This window comes from Podarcis tiliguerta (assembly GCF_965153285.1).
Source record: "Podarcis tiliguerta genome assembly, chromosome: 4".
Taxonomy (NCBI): domain Eukaryota; kingdom Metazoa; phylum Chordata; class Lepidosauria; order Squamata; family Lacertidae; genus Podarcis; species Podarcis tiliguerta.
In genome coordinates this window covers 57,238,559-57,257,890 of record NC_139537.1, presented here as the reverse complement: position 1 = coordinate 57,257,890, position 19,332 = coordinate 57,238,559, and the positions used below count along the sequence as shown (strand labels likewise).

At 44.3% G+C, this 19,332-nt stretch overlaps 1 protein-coding gene across 1 annotated transcript; it reads left to right on the top strand.

The window, feature by feature from the left end:
- The first annotated feature begins 1,751 nt into the window (after nucleotides 1-1,751).
- PRRG1 (proline rich and Gla domain 1) lies at nucleotides 1,752-18,664 on the top strand. Its single transcript, XM_083438953.1, has 6 exons — nucleotides 1,752-1,773; nucleotides 2,637-2,707; nucleotides 9,821-9,858; nucleotides 12,359-12,519; nucleotides 13,990-14,603; nucleotides 14,928-18,664. Exons 3-5 carry the CDS (start codon nucleotides 9,840-9,842, stop codon nucleotides 14,488-14,490), a joined length of 681 nt encoding a protein of 226 aa, XP_083295079.1. The 5' UTR covers nucleotides 1,752-1,773; nucleotides 2,637-2,707; nucleotides 9,821-9,839; the 3' UTR covers nucleotides 14,491-14,603; nucleotides 14,928-18,664.
- The last annotated feature ends 668 nt before the right edge of the window (nucleotides 18,665-19,332 follow it).

Genomic DNA, 19,332 nt, shown 5'->3' with positions numbered 1-19,332 from the left:
ACTCAATGCATATTGCCTGGCTTGTTTCCCCCACAGCTGCAACTCTGCTCCTCAAACTCCTATGCAATAAAGCCATAATCTGTGCAGGTGCAACGAGTACCTGAAATGTTCACATTTTTCAAATCAGATAGAAGCTGGTTTGAATTTTGTGTGTGTGGATGTGTGATTAACTCCAATGGTTTGCAGTACCATCAGAACTTCTTATAACAAAGCTTCTTATACCAGTAATTCACATTAATAACAGAAACATATCCCATGCCCATGTCATACCCAGTCTAACTAAAAGGAAAATTACCAAACGTTTTAAAGCCAGGTCAGCATTAATTTATGACAAAATAGAAGCCAGTTTGGGATCTAATACCAGTGAATGGCCAATAACGATTGTAATTTCCTTAAGAAACTGTGCCCAGAAAGTGCGAGCAAACCCACCATGGGTGCCAATATGGAAGCAGATATAGACTGCAGATAATGTCATGTGTACTCAACATCAAACAGCTACAGTGGGGCTGCACTGGAGCTGGACTAAATAGCAATGTGTACATAGGTTTGTACTTGATAAAACCAAACTGGTACATATGTGCAAAAAACGTAACAGCAAAGTTTAATTCTGCTTTTCATAGTTTCTGCTGCAATATTATGGGGAATTTTGACAAGATCTCACTTGCTGCTCTGGTGCTGGAACTGAAGAGACACATTTAATGGACCAGACAAGGGAAGGTGTTGAAATATCTAATTTATTTCAAAAACAAAAGCTAGATGTTAAAGCAATCTGTGTGTGAAGCATTAAAGAGTCTATTAAGCCCCTCACAGTCCATTTCCCACGACAGCTATAGACCCTTTGAAGTTAACAAACGTAACTTCAATAGATCCAGCAAGTAAAACTTGGTTGAGTTCCACCCATAATGTTTTCCTGGTATGTGACAAACAATAAATGTTTTTGTGTGCTTAAGGATACATTGTCGATCGTATATTTATTGTTCATTTACTGGGGGCGGGGCCCACAATCATTAACTGTCCAATAATAAATACGCAGCCAGCTATTTTTCTCACGACAAATAAGGTCGAAGGAAACCTTCAAATCTGGTAGAGGTTTTCTGCACAGCCTCCTTGCTTTTCCGAAGTCTGGTGTCCGTGCACCATGGGGCAGTAGAGAAAAAGCTGCAACGGGCCCATAGCAAGAAAAGTTTGGGTGAGGATGCCTCAAGTGGGTGGTGAATATTCGTAGCTATGGACGTTCCCGCGGGCTTAACATTTAAAGGCGGGGGGGGGGGGAATCAAATATGCTGTATGTTCCCTTGCCAGGTCACGCCGTTTAGGGAGCTAAGCCATGGGAGCAGACATTTCGGCGCCAAGATCGGAGTGAGCAAGCCGAAGTTAGTAGCATATGGAAGCCAGGCGTTCCTTCGGCATGCCCACTGCTTTCTCCACGGAAGGCCTGCCTCTCTTGGTTGAGAAGGGTTGCTTCGGCTAGTAGCTGGGACGCACAGAGCCAAGCCTTTGGCCTCCAGCGAATTGGCTGTGTCCCCACAGAGGAAAGAAGCAACACCGGATTAGAGAGCCATTGTCGTAGGAGGGGCGAGGGTCTCCCCGCCCCCGCGCGCCGCTTTCCTTTTTTCCCAGCTTTCCTAACGTCGCGGGGGTGTTGTCAGGCGCGCGTTGCGCCTGCGCTGCATGCGCCTTTCTGAACTGGGAGCGCTGCAGCGCCGGGAAGTTCGCCGCGGCTGTCGGAGGGAAGGAGGGAGGCTGCGGCGCGCTCTTGCCGCGGAGAGGTTCGTGGCTCCTGGGCCGCTTCCCGGCGCCTGGCGGGGGGAGGAAGGGCCCTGGCGACTACCGGGGGGGGGGGGAGATGACTTCGGCTGGGCGCCGCCGTCGGGGTTCACCCTAAAGTGAGGGAGTTGTTTGGCTCTGGGAACGGCTTTGGGAAGGTGGCGGCGGGAGATGAGCTGGCCAGAGAAGTCCCGGAGCCTGGCTCTTCTTCCCTGGGTAGGGGCCGCGGGGGTGCTGCTGCTGCTGGCAATAACGAAGCGGGGTTTCCTTTGGGCAGCTCTCCGGGCGCCCCCTCCTCCTGTATCCGGTGATCCTCGCTGTTGGAAAGGGGAGGTCTCCTTCCTGCCTGCCGCAGGAGTTGCTTGGTAGGTGGCTGGCTGGCTGGATGTCAGCCAGCCAGATGTTGATCAGGGCGCAGGGAGTTTGCTTTGTTGTGGGCTGATGTTTTGTGCCCGGCAGGACTTATTTCAGAGGGTCGTAGCCCGAGTTTGGGAGAGGCGCCATTGTCCGATTTGGTTTTTTTGTTTTCGGAAGCCGAGATGATGGGAAGTTTTAGGAGCAAGTGATCTAATTCCTTTAAGACAAAAGTAGTTCTGAGATTTGCGTCCCGAGAAGGGAGCTGGCTCCAAGTACTCCAAAAGAGCGTTTGACGTGAATCGGAAGGGGGAGAGTATGGCCTGTCCTCCTCGCTTTCGGATCACAGGCAGCTGCCTGCTTCCTCCCTGTGAAATGGCTTCTCTGCACGAAGTAACCTTATGTCCCCCACCACCTCCCTGCCTTTCGCAGCATCAAGCACTCGCTTTGCAGTCTCACCCGTTTTTAATTTATCAGGAAATTGCTCTGCACTATCTTTGTTTTTCTGCAATGAGCTTTGACCTCCTACAGCCCTTTCTGTGTCATAGGCATCTTTGACCTGCCATGCGGTTTTTACAAAAAGAAGGTATTGTACTTCAAAGTATGCTGCAGAAAGCATGTGCGCTGCCAAGTGGCTGTGTTTGGTTACTTGGTGTCTAATATATCTCTGCTTGCGCTAGCAATGCAGAACCAAATGTTCTTTTTAAAGTTTCTTGTCTGAGACTTCGAATTTTGCGGCTGCGTTGGATGTGTGTGTTTGGTGATGGCACAGATCTCACATGTTTTGATTTGGCTATGTGAGGGCCCAAGCACAGACCTGTGCATTAAATATGAAAGGTACATGCATGTATTTAGTCTCCTTCTGTTTTGAAGTACACATAAGTAGGCTGACCCTACTTATGCAGATATTTTAGTGTGAAATGGGGTTTAAAATGCATAGATAACACATGTTAATATCCTCAGCTGTTTAGATGCTAGCACACAAATATTTGAGAACCCGCATGGTGTAGTGGTTAGTGTGTTGGCCTAGGATCTGGGAGATCAGGGTTCAAATTCTCCATTGGCCTTGAAGTTCACTGGGTGACCTTGAGCTTGGCTTAACCTACCCCTCAGGGTTGCTGTGAAATACAATTGGAAAGGGGGAGAACTGCTTGGACAGGGTATTCTACCCTATGCACACGGAGGAGGGCCTCTGGTGATAATCTTGGTAAAGGAAAGAATAAAGGAAAGAATGCAATTGTGTTCAACAATTGCTATCTGTCAAATGCATCAGCAATCAATATCCTGGGGTTGACTTCAACAGACAGTAGTTGTTGAACACAAAGCCCAGTGGATGGCTTTTAAACAGGAAACTTCTGCTTCCTGACTATGGCTTTAACGTTTTGCTTAGTAAGCTGTTTTTGCAGTTTGCATTGTTGACCAGAATGACTTTTGTTGCCTGCGGAGTATTAGAATTTTGCAGGTTGTTTTTAAATATTTCAGCAGTTTGATTTTTACTGGAACGAGTTAAGAAAGCATAGACACTTTTGAAATAGCACACATATGTAAATTTGGGAAACAGTGAATGAAAGTTCTAAAGGTCATGACTAACTTTAAAAATGGCATAAAGAGTCCTTAATAGAAACAGACCTGGAAAATCAATGGAATGCCAATACAGACTAAAATAATAAGTCTCAAGGAAGTACTAGGTGCCTTCCTGTAATTCATGGATCTCAGGGTTCCAGTGGCACTAATATGTAAAGTTTAAAAGGAACTGAATAATATAGGAAAACTGAAGATGACAATTACCGGTAAGTTATCTACAAAGTGGGTCAAATCAATGGACCATCCTGGCAAAGACCAGATAATATGCTTGGACCTAAGAGAAGTGAACAAGTAAACATTTTCAAATGCCTGCCATAGAAGAAATCATTAGTAAATTAGCAGGAGCAGCAATATTTGTAGTCCTCTGAGCCTGTACTTGACAGTTTCAACAAAAGTTCAAAGCGATTTCTTTAGCTCCAAATGTAGCAAAGGATGACCGATCAGGCATGTGAAGGTCTTGATAGTGTTGCATGTTGTATAGATGATAATGATGATTATGGTGTGGGGAAAGACACAGGAAACAGGAAACATTCCTTATAGGAGTCAGACTTATTGGTCCATCTAGCTCAGTATGAGCTACACCGATGCCAGCAGCTTTCCAGAATTTCAGGCACGTTTCTCTCAGAAGACACCTGGAGATGCTGCGGATTGAACCTGAGACTTTCTGCATGAAAGACAGATGCTGTACCACTGAATTACAGCCTCCCCAGACAAAACCTAAGAGTGACATGTCACAGGGCTGTGTGGGCAGAGTTGCAGCTCATCAGACATAATTGCATCTCAGTTGTGGCCACTGCACGCATTAGGAATTTCCCACAGCAGCAGAGTGCAGATGATGCATGCACTTTCCTGCTTTGAAGCAATGCCATTTTTCCATGATGTAAAGTGACCCTAGGCTTCCTAGCCCTGCACTGCTTGAAATGTTTTAGCTCCAGATTTCCAATGATAGGATAATAGCTGTGTATTTTACAGTACAATTCTATAAACATATACTCTGAAATAAGATCAGTTGAGTTCAACAGGGCTTACTCTCAGTAAGTAGGTAAAGGATTGCAACTTTTGTAGTCCGAGATTTCTGGCCGTTTTACCTATTTTGTGTTCACACCTAGTCAGATGCAGGAGGTGGGCTTGTATGTGTACATACTGCCTTATGAAATAGCAACTTCATGGGGCATCTAGGCTACAAGACATCCCAAGAACCCCCCAAGTGAATTAGGTTTACATAGTAATGCATATGATTGTGTGCAGATATGTCTCCGGACACATACAATATAAAATCTGTAACTTATTCAAAATCATACACCCTCAAGCTCCACTTCCAAATGTTATGTTGTTATAAGGTACATTCTAAATAACAATATTTTCTAATATAAAATTCAATGCTGACATTGGGGAAAGCCCTATCCCTGCAGTCCAATGGCCATTATCCATAAATATTTCCTTTTTTACCTCGGAAGGCGCATTACTAAAACATCATATTGTGCTGGAAGCATTTTGCTAACCTTTTACTTACTTACTTACTTACTTACTTACATATCTATTTAATAAATGAGTAGCATACAGAGTTCTGTTATCTGACCCACAATCCAGCCCTATTGCTGAGGTCAAAAGAAGTTACTTATGACTATTTCCATTGGACAAATTATCAGTGGGATTCAATAGTATGGCTAACTTTGGATTGGGGCCGTTGTATAATATGTTTTAAAATATCCTAGTGCCTTGGTTCAGATATGAGTGATATCATTTCTAGGACAGTTAGCTCAGACAGAGAAAAGTGAGTATGTAGCACGTAGTTAAATTATGGGATTCACTGTCACAGGATGGTCACCAACTTGGGTGGCTTTCAGTGAGGATTAGAATTATTCATGGAGGATAAAGTTATTAATGGTTGTTAGTCGTGAATTATGGCTATGTTCTACCTCCACAGTCAGAGGCAGTATTCTTCCAAATACCAGTTGCTGGAAATCACATGCGGCAAGAGTGTTGCTGTGTTCTGGATCTGCTTGCCAGTTTCCCATAAGCATCTGGTTGGATGCTGGACTAGGTGGGTCTTTGACCTGGTCCTGCAGGGCTCTTAGGTTCTTTGACTTTCATCTGGCACCATAACCTTGTATGGCATGTAACATTGCTATATTGAATTCTATTTTTATTGTTGCTGCTGCTTGGTTATTTTTTATTCTGCTTTTTATTCTACACATTTCTGTACCTTTGCATGAAGAGTAGACTAAAAATATGGCTAAGAAAAAGAGACTTGAACCATGCCATACGCACATTGCAGACACTCCCAAGATTAGATTAGCCATATCTCTCCCTCCTCAGCAGTACTTGCAACACCTTTCAGTGTTGACTACTAAGAGGAATGTCCGTGTGTGTTTGTGGGATTTGCCCTCCCTCAAACCAGCCAGGAGCAAGCTTTGCAGAATACTCTGCACCCCACAATAATTTCATGCAGTTCTCTAAACACCCACAAGTTGCTTCATAAAACTCACATGTCTTGTATACATGCACAAAACGACTCTGTTGTATTGATTTTTTAAAAAACAAAACATGTACCTTATCAGATAGGGAAACTTGTCATTGGCATTTGCTGTATAGTTTGGGGGAAAAGGCTGGGTTTTGAATTCTAGCTCTCTTGAGGGGTGGGGAGATGCATTGTAAATACAATGCAATTAGACTTTGTGGGGGGCTGGACTATATTTTTGGGGGGAGGTGAACGAATTCCTATGCCCCACAAATAACCCAGAGATGCATTTTAAATAAAAGGACACATTCTACTCATGTAAAAACACACTGATTCCTGGACAGTCCATGGGCCGGATTGAGAAGGCGATTGGGCCGGATCTGTCCCCCGGGCCTTAGTTTGCCTACCCATGTTGTAGACACTCGATAGTAATGATTTACACAAAGAAGCTTATACACAATGTATGACAATAAATAATGCTCCTGCCAGTACCACCATTAACTAAAATTTGCTTAGTGTAGTACAGGGCACTACCTTCTCATTGGTGGGATCCCAGTTTTGGAATACTTTCCTCTCTGAGATACAGCTGGCACCGGTGCTGTTGAACTTCTTGTGCCAGTTAAAGATGTGCATTTTTGCTCATGATTTTGCTGGAGTTTAATGTCAAATTGATGGTTGTGGTTTTTGTTTAATTGTGATTTATCTAGTTTTATTATGTTGGTGTGCAGTACTGAAATTCCTTGCAGTGAATTGTTGCTTCATTCTATTGAGTGGCGTCCAGGTTTTAAAAAGAAGATAGAGGATTTCCATGTTCTAGATGTGCATTACTTAGGACGCTTGCTGCTTTTCAGGCCAAACTCTTAATACTCCTCCAAAAAGGGAGGTATAATAATAATAATAATAATAATAATAATAATAATAATTTATACCCCACCCATCTGGGTGCGTTTCCCCAGCCTCTCTGAGTTGCTTCCAACAAAATATTAAAATACAATAGTCCATCAAACATTAAAAGCTTCCCTAAACAGGGCTGCCTTCAGATGCCTTCTAAGCGTCAGATAGTTGTTTATTTGACATCTGATGGAAGGGCGTTCCACAGGGCAGGCGCCACTACCAAGAAGGCCCTCTTCCTGGTTTCCTGTAACCTCATCTCTGGCAGGGAGGGAACTGCCAGAAGGCCCTCGGTGCTGGGCCTCAGTGTCTGGGCAGAACGATGAGGGTGGAGACGCTCCTTCAAGTATACTGGGCCAAGGCCATTTAGGGCTTTAAAGGTCAGCACCAACACTTTGAATTGTGCTCAGAAACGTACTGGAAGCAATGTAGGTCTTTCAAGGTATCCTTTTAAGGTATCCTTAAATTCCAGTTAAAATGCATTGTTTCAATAAAAAGGGCAGACAGGGTCTTTTTGTTGTCGTCAAATAATTTTCTAATGCTTTCTAAATGTAGATTCATTTAAATCTAGCTTCAAACCTGGGTTTGTCATTAGAAATTGCTTTTATTGCTGTTTCAGAAAGCCTATGCCTCCTGATGCCGGAAAAAACAATACTAGGAGTACAACCGTGTTAATTCTCCTGGACCCTTCAGGGAGTGGCTTTTGATGTCATTGACTACAATATCCTTTTGGATAGACTCTTCACGTTTACCATATGATGTTCAGGTGGTTCTGCTCCTACCTGCGTGCCTGATTTCTAAAAGGGAGCACTGAGGGACAACTGTTTGGCCCTGAGGCATGTCTGCCATGAGATGCCACAGGCTCCGATTCTGTGTCCCATTCTTTTTAACTTCTGTGTGAAACTGCTGAGTGAGGTCATCTGAGGAGTTGGGTGTTGTCTGTATGCTTGATGACGCTGAACTTTTTAAAAGCTGGTTTAAGCAAGGCAGAGAGTTCTCTAGGATGAGTAATGAGAATAAGAGCCAGCAAACAAATGTAGTCCTGACAAAATGGGGTGTACTTCTGATGGGTGGTTTATTTGGATGGGATTTAACAATTAACTAAAGTGGGGATTTGAACCCTGATCTCCCAGGTCCTAGTCTAAAACTCTAACCCAGCCTTTCTTAACCTTAGGGTCCCCCAGATGTTGTTGGACTACAGCTCCCATCACCCCTGACTACTGAGCCTGCTAGCTAGGGATGATGGGAGTTTTGGTCCAACAACATCTAGAGACCCAAGGTTGAGAGAGGCTGCTCTAACCACTAGACCACAGTATGCCATATGCACTCCAGATGCTGTCTAGCCTGTTTCATTACCCACATATCCCCTAAATTTATGTATCGGCATTGCAATTCATTACCTTCAAGAACACTATTTATTTACTTCTGTTCAAGATATTTGTTTACACTATAGTGAAGGGCATGCTTAGATCTTCTCTGGAGAGCAACATGTGAAAGCGCAACCAGGAAAAACTGAGCTGCATTCCTCAGCTTCTCTCATGGGCTGCTCCCATATCCACAAATCTCATGTGGGAGAAAGGCATGTGTTTCGCACAATGCTGAGCCATGTGCGTTCTTGCCTTCCTTTGAATGGGAACAGCGCTTTGTGAAACTGGTTTTCATTTAAGCCCAAGTCTGCAGTATTTCCAGTGTACAAACCAGATTACTGTCCTCCAAGCAGCCATGTGAGATGGATAAGACTGGAATATTGTATTGTCCAAGGCCATAAATTAGTTCAAGATTTATATCTTTAATGCTCCAGAAAGTAAACGCCAGAAAGTGATTTATATCTTTAATGCTCCAGAAAGTAAGCAAAATTAAAACATTAAGAGAAGCACTCTTTAAAGCCTCTAAAAAGCTGATGAGCTCTATGGTTGAGCAGAAGTTTGAATTTGAATACCCCAACCCCCATCCAGACCTAGCACTCCTGTTGTCTGCATCCTGCCAATGTGGTTCATGTATTCAAAATCATGAAAACAAAAAGGTTTCCCATGTTTTGAAAGGAATGAACGGTCATTGCCTAACCTTTGTGTAAAGTTCCTGTGCTTTATGCACCTAGTAGAACTTCTCTACCAGTCCCAGTCTTTGTTAATGATGATCACTATATTAATTATTCTAAATAAAAATACAGTTTTTGTGTTTAGTGCTACTAAACAAGATACTGGAGTTGAACAACAAAGCTGCTTCTCTTTTCAAACTTTGCTGGCCATCAACTTGACAACATTTAATCATTTTTATATACAGTGGTGCCTCGCAAGACGAAAAGAATCCATTCCGTGAGTCTCTTCGTCTAGCGGTTTTTTCGTCTTACGAAGCAAGCCCATTAGCAGATTAGCGCTATTAGCGGTTTAGCGGCTATTAGTGGCTATTAAAGGCTTAAGGGATTAGCGGATTAGCTGCTAAAAGGCTATTAGCAGCTTAGTGCTAAGAAAAAAGGCTATTAGCAGCTTAGTGCTAAGAAAAAAGGCTATTAGCAGCTTAGTGCTTAGAAAAAGGCACTAAGGAGCGGAAAAAAAACCCCCAGGAATCGCAAGACATTTTCGTCTTGCGAAGCAAGCCCATAGAGAAATTTGTCCTGCGAAGCACCTCCAGAACGGAAAACCCTTTCGTCTAGCGGGTTTTCCGTCTTGCGAGGCATTTGTCTTGCGGGGCACCACTGTACGTCTTCGAATAAGAGATGTTCCTCACATTTAACAATGGGTGCCTTCTTTTTTTATGTTACAGCTGACCTCTCCAGACAGCAATGTTAAACATGGATGGTGGTAAGTTTGTGTGCATGTTCTAGTAGTTTGTGTTTTCACTTGGAAGAGTGTGTAATGCCCTGCCAGGATCTTTGGTGTCAGAGTATGTGTGTTGGAGCAAGGGGCATTGTCTCCTTTCCATGCCTATATCTGCTGTTATGTCAGCTATTAGATCCTTCCTTTTCTCCACCCCAATAAAGAATCGTCACTGTCTGACAGGAGTCAAGTATTAACTCTAGCACAAAAGGGCTCATGTGAAGTACCTGTAGTGGGGAAATCACAAGAATCCATCCCTAGATTAAACTGCATATCCATTAGGGGCACTGAGTAGGCTTCCACAAATCAGATCATGCACAGCAGGTTTGGCGTAACCTTAAAAGCCCAATAAGAGCTCATGGTCATCTGGCACATGCAGAGGACTTGTGGCAGCTGAACGAACCTTGAATCTGGGCACTACAAGATGTGTATTTAAAAACTTGGGTTTTGACTTGATCTGTAAAAGCCACAAATCATTTATCATCCCTTCTTCTGCTATTATATTCCAGCCTCGGAAGCTGGATTGTTTCTGTGCTGACAATTCAAACATGTTCAAATCTTACAGGGATGAGATGAGGTTGACACTTAAAATGCATTGAATGTCCTGTTCACCTGGCTTGGTAATGTTTGAAATGTTGTTAACTGCTCCAGGTTCTTGTGCTTGGGACAGTTAAAAATGATAATCATATAATCACTCCCCACACGTGCTTTATTTAGAAATAAGTTTACATATTCTTACCTTTGAAAAAGAATTATCCTGAATTACCGTATTTTTCGCCCTATAAGACGCACTTTTTCTCCTCCAAAAATGAAGGGGAAATGTGTGTGCGTCTTATGGGGCGAATGCAGGCTCATTGGCTTCAGCGATAGCAACGTGAAGCCTCCGAAGCCTGCGCTCCGGAGGCTTTGCGTTGCTTCCGCTGAAGCCAGGAGAGTCTGCTCTTTGAGGCTGGCGGTGGGGGAAAGCAGCGCTTCCCCCATTGCCAGCTCCAGAGGATGGGGGGCAGCAGGAAGGCGCACAACGCCTTCCTGCTACTCTCCATCCCGGCATTGAGGCTGGCGGGGGGAAAAGCAGCGCTTCTCTCCTCACCAGCCCCAAAGGATGGGGGGCAGCAGGAAGGCGCGCGACGCCTTCCTGCTACTCTCCATCCCGGCATTGAGGCTGGCGGGGGGGAAAGCAGCGCTTCCCCCTCACCAGCCCCAGAGGATGGGGGGCAGCAGGAAGGCGCGCGACGCCTTCCTGCTACTCTCCATCCCGGCATTGAGGCTGGCGGGGGGGAAAGCAGCGCTTCCCCCCTCGCCAGCCCAAAGGATGGGGGGCAGCAGGAAGGCGCGCGACGCCTTCCCGCTACTCTCCAACCCGGGTTGGAGGCTGGCGGGGGGGAAAGCAGCGCTTCCCCCCTCACCAGCCCCAGAGGATGGGGGGCAGCAGGAAGGCGCGCGACGCCTTCCTGCTACTCTCCATCCCGGCATTGAGGCTGGCGGGGGGGAAAGCAGCGCTTCCCCCCTCGCCAGCCCCAAAGGATGGGGGGCAGCAGGAAGGCGCGCGACGCCTTCCTGCTACTCTCCATCCCGGCATTGAGGCTGGCGGGGGTGGGGGGGGAAGCAGCGCTTCCCCCATGGCCAGCCCCAGAGGATGGGGGGCAGCGGGAAGGCGTGCGACGCCATCCCACTACTCTCCAACCCTCCTGTGGGCTTTTGCGGGAGATGGGGGAATTCCCCCACCTCCCGCAAAAGCAGGCAAAAGCCGCACGCTCTTTACAGGGGCTCTGCGGCTTCTGCTGCCTTTTCTAGGAGGTGGGGGAATTCCCCCACCTCGTAGAAAAGGCAGCAGGAGCCACGAACCCTTTGAAGAGCGCGCTGCTCTTGGGGGCTTTTCCCCGAGGAGGGAGAAGGGACTGGCTGGCTGAGTCCGTCCCTTCTCCCTCCTGTGGGCTTTTGCGGGAGATGGGGGAATTCCCCCACCTCCCGCAAAAGGAGGCAAAAGCCGCACACTCTTTAAAGGGGCTCCCTGGCTTCTGCTGCTTTTTCTAGGAGGTGGGGGAATTCCCCCACCTCGTAGAAAAGGCAGCAGGAGCCACGAACCCTTTGAAGAGCGCGCTGCTCTTGGGGGCTTTTCCCCGAGGAGGGAGAAGGGACTGACTGGCCATTTCAGTCCCTTCTCCCTCCTGCTCGAAAAGCCCGCAGGAGTCGCGCACGGCTCCTATGGGCTTTTGCGGGAATTCCCCCACCTCCCACAAAAGCAGGGAGAAGGTCTTGGAGTAGCGCACAGGCTGCGTGAAGCCTGTCCGCTGCTCCCAGAGCTGCGGGGGGGAAATAGTATTTTTTTCCCTGATTTCCCCCCCTGAAAACTAGGTGCGTCCTATGGGCCGGTGCGTCCAATAGGGCGAAAAATACGGTAAATAAAATAAATAAAACCTATTGTTTCTGTTTTAAATTGCCACTGACTTCTTCTTTTTTTTTTCTTTTTTTTTTTTTTTTGCAGTGTTCATCTCAGAGACTAAAGCCAATTCTGTCCTGAAAAGATATCCGCGGGCTAATGGGTTTTTGGAGGAATTAAAGCAAGGAAACATTGAACGCGAATGCTTTGAAGAAATTTGTAACAGAGAAGAGGCAAGAGAAGCTTTTGAAAATGATGAGAAGACGGTAAGTTAGCTATGCAGTTGTAAATGTATGCTTCCTGGGTTAACTTTCTTTTTAATGATACTGATTGGTTTATATTTCTTTTCGACATAATGAACACAAAACTTCCTTTAATCTCTGAACGAGAAGTTAGTTCAAAACTGCAGCAAATTGAAAGCAAGAAAAAAAGAGAACCTGGATTACTAGAAACTCTTGCCTCCGTCTCTCTTATCTCAAGCACTTGGGTAATGGAATCATTGAGTGGTGTTCAGCTAAGTTTTACTTGGTTGGGCCCATTAAATTCAGTGAGTAAAAGTGAATCCCACTGAACTCAGGACTAACTTCTGAATAAGCTATAAATTTGTGACATCTCTGTACCCTAGTTTCTCAGATAATTTCACTCACTGTTGGATTTATATTATGGCAATAGAAAGTGGAGCCATTTGAGCCATAAATTGAAATTTGAATGTTACAAGTAGCTGTCCAAGCTGAAAGAGGGAACTGCTATACTGTGCCAAACTGCCCAGTATTCACAAACATTTAGTGGTGGCTGGTGCTCATTGGGCCAGGTAGGGTAGAAACTCAAGAGGCCAACAGTAGGTAGAATCAGAGCCAGTGACAGACAAATTGATTACGGTTTTGTCCCCATCCTCCCTGCTGAATCGTACCAGAGAAACAAACCAAGGAGGAGGAAACTGGCAGCCAATGTCCCGCCTACCCACTGCACCCTGTCCCTTGTATTGGTTGTTAGTAAGAAGGCATGTAGGACAGGCAGTTTGAGGCAGACTGGGGCTGGTAGGGGAGTGCCCATTTGCTGACATGGACCAGCCTCCACAGTACATTTTGTGTCTGAAGGAGACAATGCCTACTCGTTACAATGTCTGTGCTCTATCTCCACAGTTGGAGGCAGCAGTGCTGGAAACCATGGGAGGAGATGGTCTCTTGTGTTCATGTTCTGCTCCCTTATTTCCCACAGACCTCTGGTTGGCCACTGGGAGAACAGGATGCTGGGCTCATTATTGTCCTTATGCTCTTATGAGCCGTGCTATGTCACAAAGTAATGTAATAATGCTGTATTATTTTTAAGATTTGATTAGAAGCCGCCCAGAGTGGCTGGGGAAACTCAGCCAGATGGGCAGGGTATAAATAATAAATTATTATTATTATTATTATTATTATTATTATTATTAGGAAGATATTTTGCTGTTTTATATCAATATGATAAATAGTGTCTTTTTTTCTACCTCTTCTCCCTGCAATTATGAGAAAGGAACATAATTACTCTTAAATGTGTGCACAAGTGTTAAAAGAGCGTCTAATGGAACTGAAATGAAAATTGGTTGATAAGAGGTCATATACTGGAAACCTGCCAGAATACTTGTTTGCTGACTCCTGAAGCAGTATTTTTGTGCAGCCATAAAACCTCTCATTTCTCCAATCAGAAACAGGGGAAAGACCTCTCAGAAAACCTATTTTCTTCTGTCATATTTTCAGATGGAGTTCTGGAAGGACTACACGAAGAGGCTCAATGGGGAAATCAATGGAGGACATAACTGGTATCCATTTTACCTTGTGATTCCATTAATCATTGGCTTTTTCATTATCCTTATCATATTTATCACATGGAGGTGCCTGTTAAGAAAGAAAATGCATAGACGTTCCATGTATGCCCATAGCAGAACCAGAGAAGCCGCAGTTGACAGAACTGTTGCAGATGGAAGCAGTCCACTTCCTCAGCCACTCAGCATTCTTCATTCCCCCCAGGAAGAAATGTTTGAAGGCAATGGACACTCTCCAGGATATCTGAGCTACACAGACGGACGTTCAGACTCAATATCAATCAGGCTGTCAAATTACGACCCACCGCCATCGTATGAGGAAGTGGCTGGTGCAAATGGCCCGAGGAGAAAGGAAGCGGCAAATCACTTGGATCCACCGCCTCAATATGAAGACATTGTGAATAGCATTTCAGTAAATCCTGTTACCACTAAATGAAGCAGCGAGAATTCTGGGCCCATTCTTTTAAAGGGGATGAGGAGGGAAGCCTAATACTTTTTTAGCACTTTATTGCAGCTTAATTATACATTTTAAAGATTGGTAATGCTAACGCCAAGGGACGCGGGTGGCGCTGTGGGTAAAAGCCTCAGTGCCTAGGACTTGCCAATCGAAAGGTCGGCGGTTCGAATCCCCGCGGCGGGGTGCGCTCCCGCTGTTCGGTCGCCTGCCAACCTAGCAGTTCGAAAGCACCCCCAGGTGCAAGTAGATAAATAGGGACCGCTTACTGGGGGGAAGGTAAACGGCTGGCCACGTGACCCGGAAGTGTCTCCAGACAGCGCTGGCCCCCAGCCTCTTAAGTGAGATGGGCGCACAACCCTAGAGTCGGACACGACTGGCCCGTACAGGCAGGGGTACCTTTACCTTTTAATGCTAACACCACTTCCTCTTCCCCATCCCAGATTACTTTTGTTCCACATATTCCCCCAACCCTGGAAACAATGCAAGTCTTTGATACGGTTGTGCATACTTCCAGAGGTGCAATTTCTGTCTTCCTATATTGCTGAAAGTGATCTTGCCAATAATTTTTGTCCTTTTGCTTGTTGTACTTTATAAGCCACACCTAACAGAAACCAGTTAGGCCAGCTGGCATAAATGGTGATAGCTGCCTCTGCCAAAGAGAGCACATTGCCCTAAGTAAGGTTGAAACGTTTTGACAAATAACACTTAGTACAGTTGTGAGAAATGTGGTAAACTACTGATTAATTGTAGGTTCCAGCAAAAAAAAAAAAAAAGGCCTCTGCTCCTGAGGTGGCGTATAGTACTACATATATTTTTCCGATTATGCAAACTAGAAACACATACTGATAGTAATTAATTTTGTTCCTGTCTTCAGTGCAGCTATAACAACCTATCTGCCAGAGTAAAGGTTAAGAGACAATAGATTACAGGGGAAGGGAGCTTTTTCTGTGATTGACATAAGATGTGATAAGCCCTGTACAGAAGCTCTCTCTTTCCTACTTTCTGTGGGAAGTGTGTTGACTTGAGAGCCCAGTGTACTTATTATCCCATGACCAGTGGGAGTATACCTTATCAGTATTTGTTGCAGTTCAATGAATTGTTCCACGTTTGTATTCATTTCATATTTTGCACACTATGAAATGGCCTATTGTTTTTTTAGTTATAATACTCAATTCTGACCCGTCTGTGCTTTTTCACTTCAAAGAGATGCTGTTAAGATCTGACTGGTCTCTTGTTTATGCATGCTGGCTTTTAAAAGCAGGTAAGAGGTGATGCTTAAGTCACCAGAAATCTATAAACCAGAAACTTCATTCCAAAAGCAGTGATGAGAAAGTGCTGCTTCTCTTCGCCCACCCCTTTACCAGGTTTTTCCCCCTTTTTAATAGCAGCTCTTATTTGTCAATTGGGGTGGGGTAGGAAAATGAGTGAGAAATGTGAAGGTGGGGACCCTTGCCTGTACATATTTATCTCTTAAAACCAATTGTTTTGAGCCATTCATGGCGAACTAGAATAGTGCATGAAGGTAAGAAGAGGGTGATTCCCGCCCCCCCCCCCCCGGTAACCTGGTGTCTTCCAGGTGTTTCATATTACAAGTTCCATCATCACTGACAATTGACCAGCCTGCCTGGGGCTGGTGGGAGTTGTGGTCGGAAACATCTGATGGGCAGCAGATTGTGCAGTGCTGCCCTAAAGCATTTCAGTCTGGCTAATCAGACAAGAGTGACTCTGGCAACCTTCTCATACTTGGCCCCCTGTTTTCCTAAGCTGAAATTGAAGGCATTCTATAGTGGTGATTCTCATAGATTTACCCAGAAAGCAATCTCTTCTGAAGGCAGGTTCCTCTACTGCATTTCTGCATTATGGGTGTTATTTGGATCATTCATCCACTGTTATTAAATAAATATTATGCAGAGACCCAAGAGCAGTGTGTTTTACACAAGAGCATCAGAGTGATCAAAACTACACCCCCAGCGCAGAACCGCGGGCAAATTACTAGCCTCTCACACAGGGTCGTTGGCAAGAAGACATGGCCACTGTCTCAAAGGAACGCTTTTAACAACTTATTTCTCTCAGCACACTTGTGATTCTCTCACAGTCACAGTAGTTTGCGCTAACACATATTTTAGGAATGACTGGTTGATGTATTCTTCAAGTTAAAACAGTACAGGCACACTTTCAGATTTGGATTTAGCATATCGTATGAATGGAAGAAAGCTTAAAATGTTGAACCTGTTAGAAAATAGAATCGTGGTCCCCCCCCCCCAACTCTCTTCAGCTTCCATGTTGGTGGGAGGTGTTTTATTGACAATGGGTTGGATCCAAGCATAGTTGTGCTTGAAGCAGAGCCAGTGGAATCAGTGGGACTCAGCTGTGACTGAAGTTCCACTGACTTCAATGAGTCTTAAGTCTAGATCCAACTCGCAAGGTGCATATGGTGTTAAACTTGAGGTCACCGAGGTTATGCCAAGTGTGGTTACGCCAAGTGTACTAAGTAGAATAAAAATGGGGTGATTAGCTGTAGGCCCATGTGCACATTCTCCTCCCCACACCCTATTTTCTTTCCTGGCTACTATATCTCCTTTCTTGCTTCCCTGTGTGTTCCCATTTTGTGTTTGCACCCATTTCCCCAGTTTTTGGACTCTGGATTCTGTGCCACAGTGGTAATGTGAGTACAGAATCAAGAAGCGGCCCTTTGTGTCAGTGTGTATTTTTCAGAAGCGTTGTTGCAGAGCAAGAAGGGGCCTGTGTCTATCCCTTTTTTGGGTTCCAGCAAGGTGCATTGCTTTTTGGCAGCAGTAACCACCATGGTAGGGGGATAATTTTACCTTTCTGCTTCGGGTATGAAAATATCTCCAGTCAGTCCTGCCTTTTTCTGCTGGAAAACCATCTCATATCTCTGTTAACAAGGCATTTATTAGTATAATCTTGGTCAGATGTCACACACACACACCCCGGTTACCCCAAAAAGCTTGTGAAATCATAGCTTGTAGAGCAGCAAAGTCAGCTTTGTGATCTGGGTGGCAAATAGAACATGCTTGTATTCTCCAGCAAGATATTTAGCTTTGCTTCCCTTGACTTTAAATTAGTGCATTGTGATGGGAAAATCTCCAGTGTCTGCTGCTAAAGGGCTCACTTTAATATCTGCTAAAGATAAATGCAATGAGACTGCACAGCCTTCAAGGCCAGACTGTTTCCTTCTGTGCACCTTTATAGATGGAAGTTCCTAATAATATGCCTCTCTAGATGCTTCTGTTTTTACTTTACCTCAAAACACCTTGATGCACAGCCAGAGTGAATCATTCCTGTGATAAAGTGCCTCATATCTGACTTACAGAAATCACTTGGGATGGGGCAAATCTATTGTTAAGATTACTTCTATTGTTGGCCTTTCTGTTGCTGCTGATCAAGGAACGCACGCATGATGCACACTAAGAGAAGCTCCCCAGTTTCTGTTGAATCTCAGATTTTCCTCATCTCATGTATAAATTTAGTCCTGTGTTGCGGTGGTTCCAATTATATAACCTATAAAAGTGAGGCTTCCTATTAGCTTGATTTTTGTGTGTTGCTGTTCCTGAATTGATCACGTATTAATCCAACTAACATAATGATTTATACAGAATGTTTATTTTTTCAAAATATGGTTAACTATTTTTAAACGGTTGTTGCCTTGCAGTAGATAATATAACACATAACCTCGCCTATAAATGTTTTGGATGTGTGTATTTTACGCTGTTAATAGGCAATGTGATATATTTTGCACCTGGAGTATAACAATGCCATTACCTTGTGAAGTTCTTAATACTTCTATGTTATAAAAAAAGTAAGAATGGAGAAGCCATGTGTTGTCCATAACAGTTATCCTGACTCTGGTGACAACTTGTTCAGTGCATGTAAATAATCCCAATTTTATTGCAGTATTAAATATTTTTTTAATATGGTTTACATTTAAATTAATGCTATTTTTAAAACATTTGGGGGGTGGGATCCTGGTATGCAATAAAGCTATTTTTAAATTCTTGGTGCCTTGGTATTTTACTCAGAGCAGAATGGTTCTGTCAGAGCCTTGCTTTTTTATTGTCTGGAACAAAAGGTTATGAACAAGTTTTGATATATTGGCACTGTAAGACTAATAAAAGTCCAAAAGATTATCAAAGCTTGCTGCAGTATGTAATGTTAGGTTACTTTGTTTTTAAGTGTTGTTCAAAATGAAATACCACTGCTAATTTCCCCCTGGAGTATACATTCATCTTTGCCTAACTTGAGAATTCCACAGGACCATCACTGAGTCATTGCCAAGACCAGAGTAATAGGATAACATTACTTGTTATCACCTTCCCAGAGGCCAAAGAGCTTATTTGAAGGAAATGGATGTACGTAGTGGAAAATAACCGTCAGTTAATTCCAAATTACTTCAGGACCTTGAGCCAGTAATAATAAGTCCATTTTCATTAAATTGGCTATCAGTTTCAGTTGTATACATCTTGTAAGGCCAGAATAAAATGTAAAACAAATTTGGAATATATTTCTTAGCATTGGGGGACAAGAAACGTTTTGACGAAGCATAGGGCACGTTGACGTTACAATTCTTCCTGCCCCTTCCTTTAGGGAGTTAGGGAGGTGGTTTTCTCATGCTCTCTCTTTCTGCCCTGGCCTATCTAGCAGGGATTTCAGTGTCAATCTTCAGGTTTCACATCAGATGCAATACCACATTGTAGTTCCCTAGCATCCTTATAAACAATTATTTTAAATGAATGGGATCATCACACACTGCATGTAGAAACTATCCCCCTGCCCCAAGTTGCTTCCACAAAGGTGAGTGTT

Coding starts and splice junctions, on each gene's coding strand:
- PRRG1 (XM_083438953.1), top strand. Junction 12,520..13,989: donor TTGAAAATGATGAGAAGACG/GTAAGTTAGCTA, acceptor TCATATTTTCAG/ATGGAGTTCTGGAAGGACTA.